The following is a 284-nucleotide window of genomic DNA, read 5'->3' on the forward strand; positions in this document are numbered from 1 at the left end:
CTTTCTGTTTCCCTTTTATCCTCTTCATCCTCCCTTTCCCAGATAACAATCAAAATCCATAGAAAAGCAACATACCTTTAAGCAGTGTATCTCCCCTTGTTGCGTAGGAGCCCCGTCATGGCAGGAGGCCTCTTTGCCATCAGTACCAAATTTTTCTGGGAGTTAGGGGGGTATGACCCCGGCCTCGACATCTGGGGTGGTGAACAGTACGAGCTTTCCTTTAAGGTTAGTGTTATTTTCTTTGATGTAATAATTCTATGATTGCTGGTGGTGGTATTTGAAAG

General features: G+C 44.4%; 1 protein-coding gene across 1 annotated transcript in view; it reads left to right on the plus strand.

Moving 5' to 3' along the window:
* The window catches only part of LOC119582003 (putative polypeptide N-acetylgalactosaminyltransferase 10), a 3,978-nt gene that overhangs the window by 945 nt on the left and 2,749 nt on the right, over nt 1–284 (plus strand). The window contains exon 2 of the mRNA XM_037930199.1: nt 108–225. Coding sequence (XP_037786127.1) covers nt 108–225 — 118 coding nt within the window. The remainder of the gene's footprint in view (nt 1–107; nt 226–284) is intronic.

The sequence above is a fragment of the Penaeus monodon genome, chromosome 15, assembly GCF_015228065.2.
Source record: "Penaeus monodon isolate SGIC_2016 chromosome 15, NSTDA_Pmon_1, whole genome shotgun sequence".
Taxonomy (NCBI): Eukaryota; Metazoa; Arthropoda; class Malacostraca; order Decapoda; family Penaeidae; genus Penaeus; species Penaeus monodon.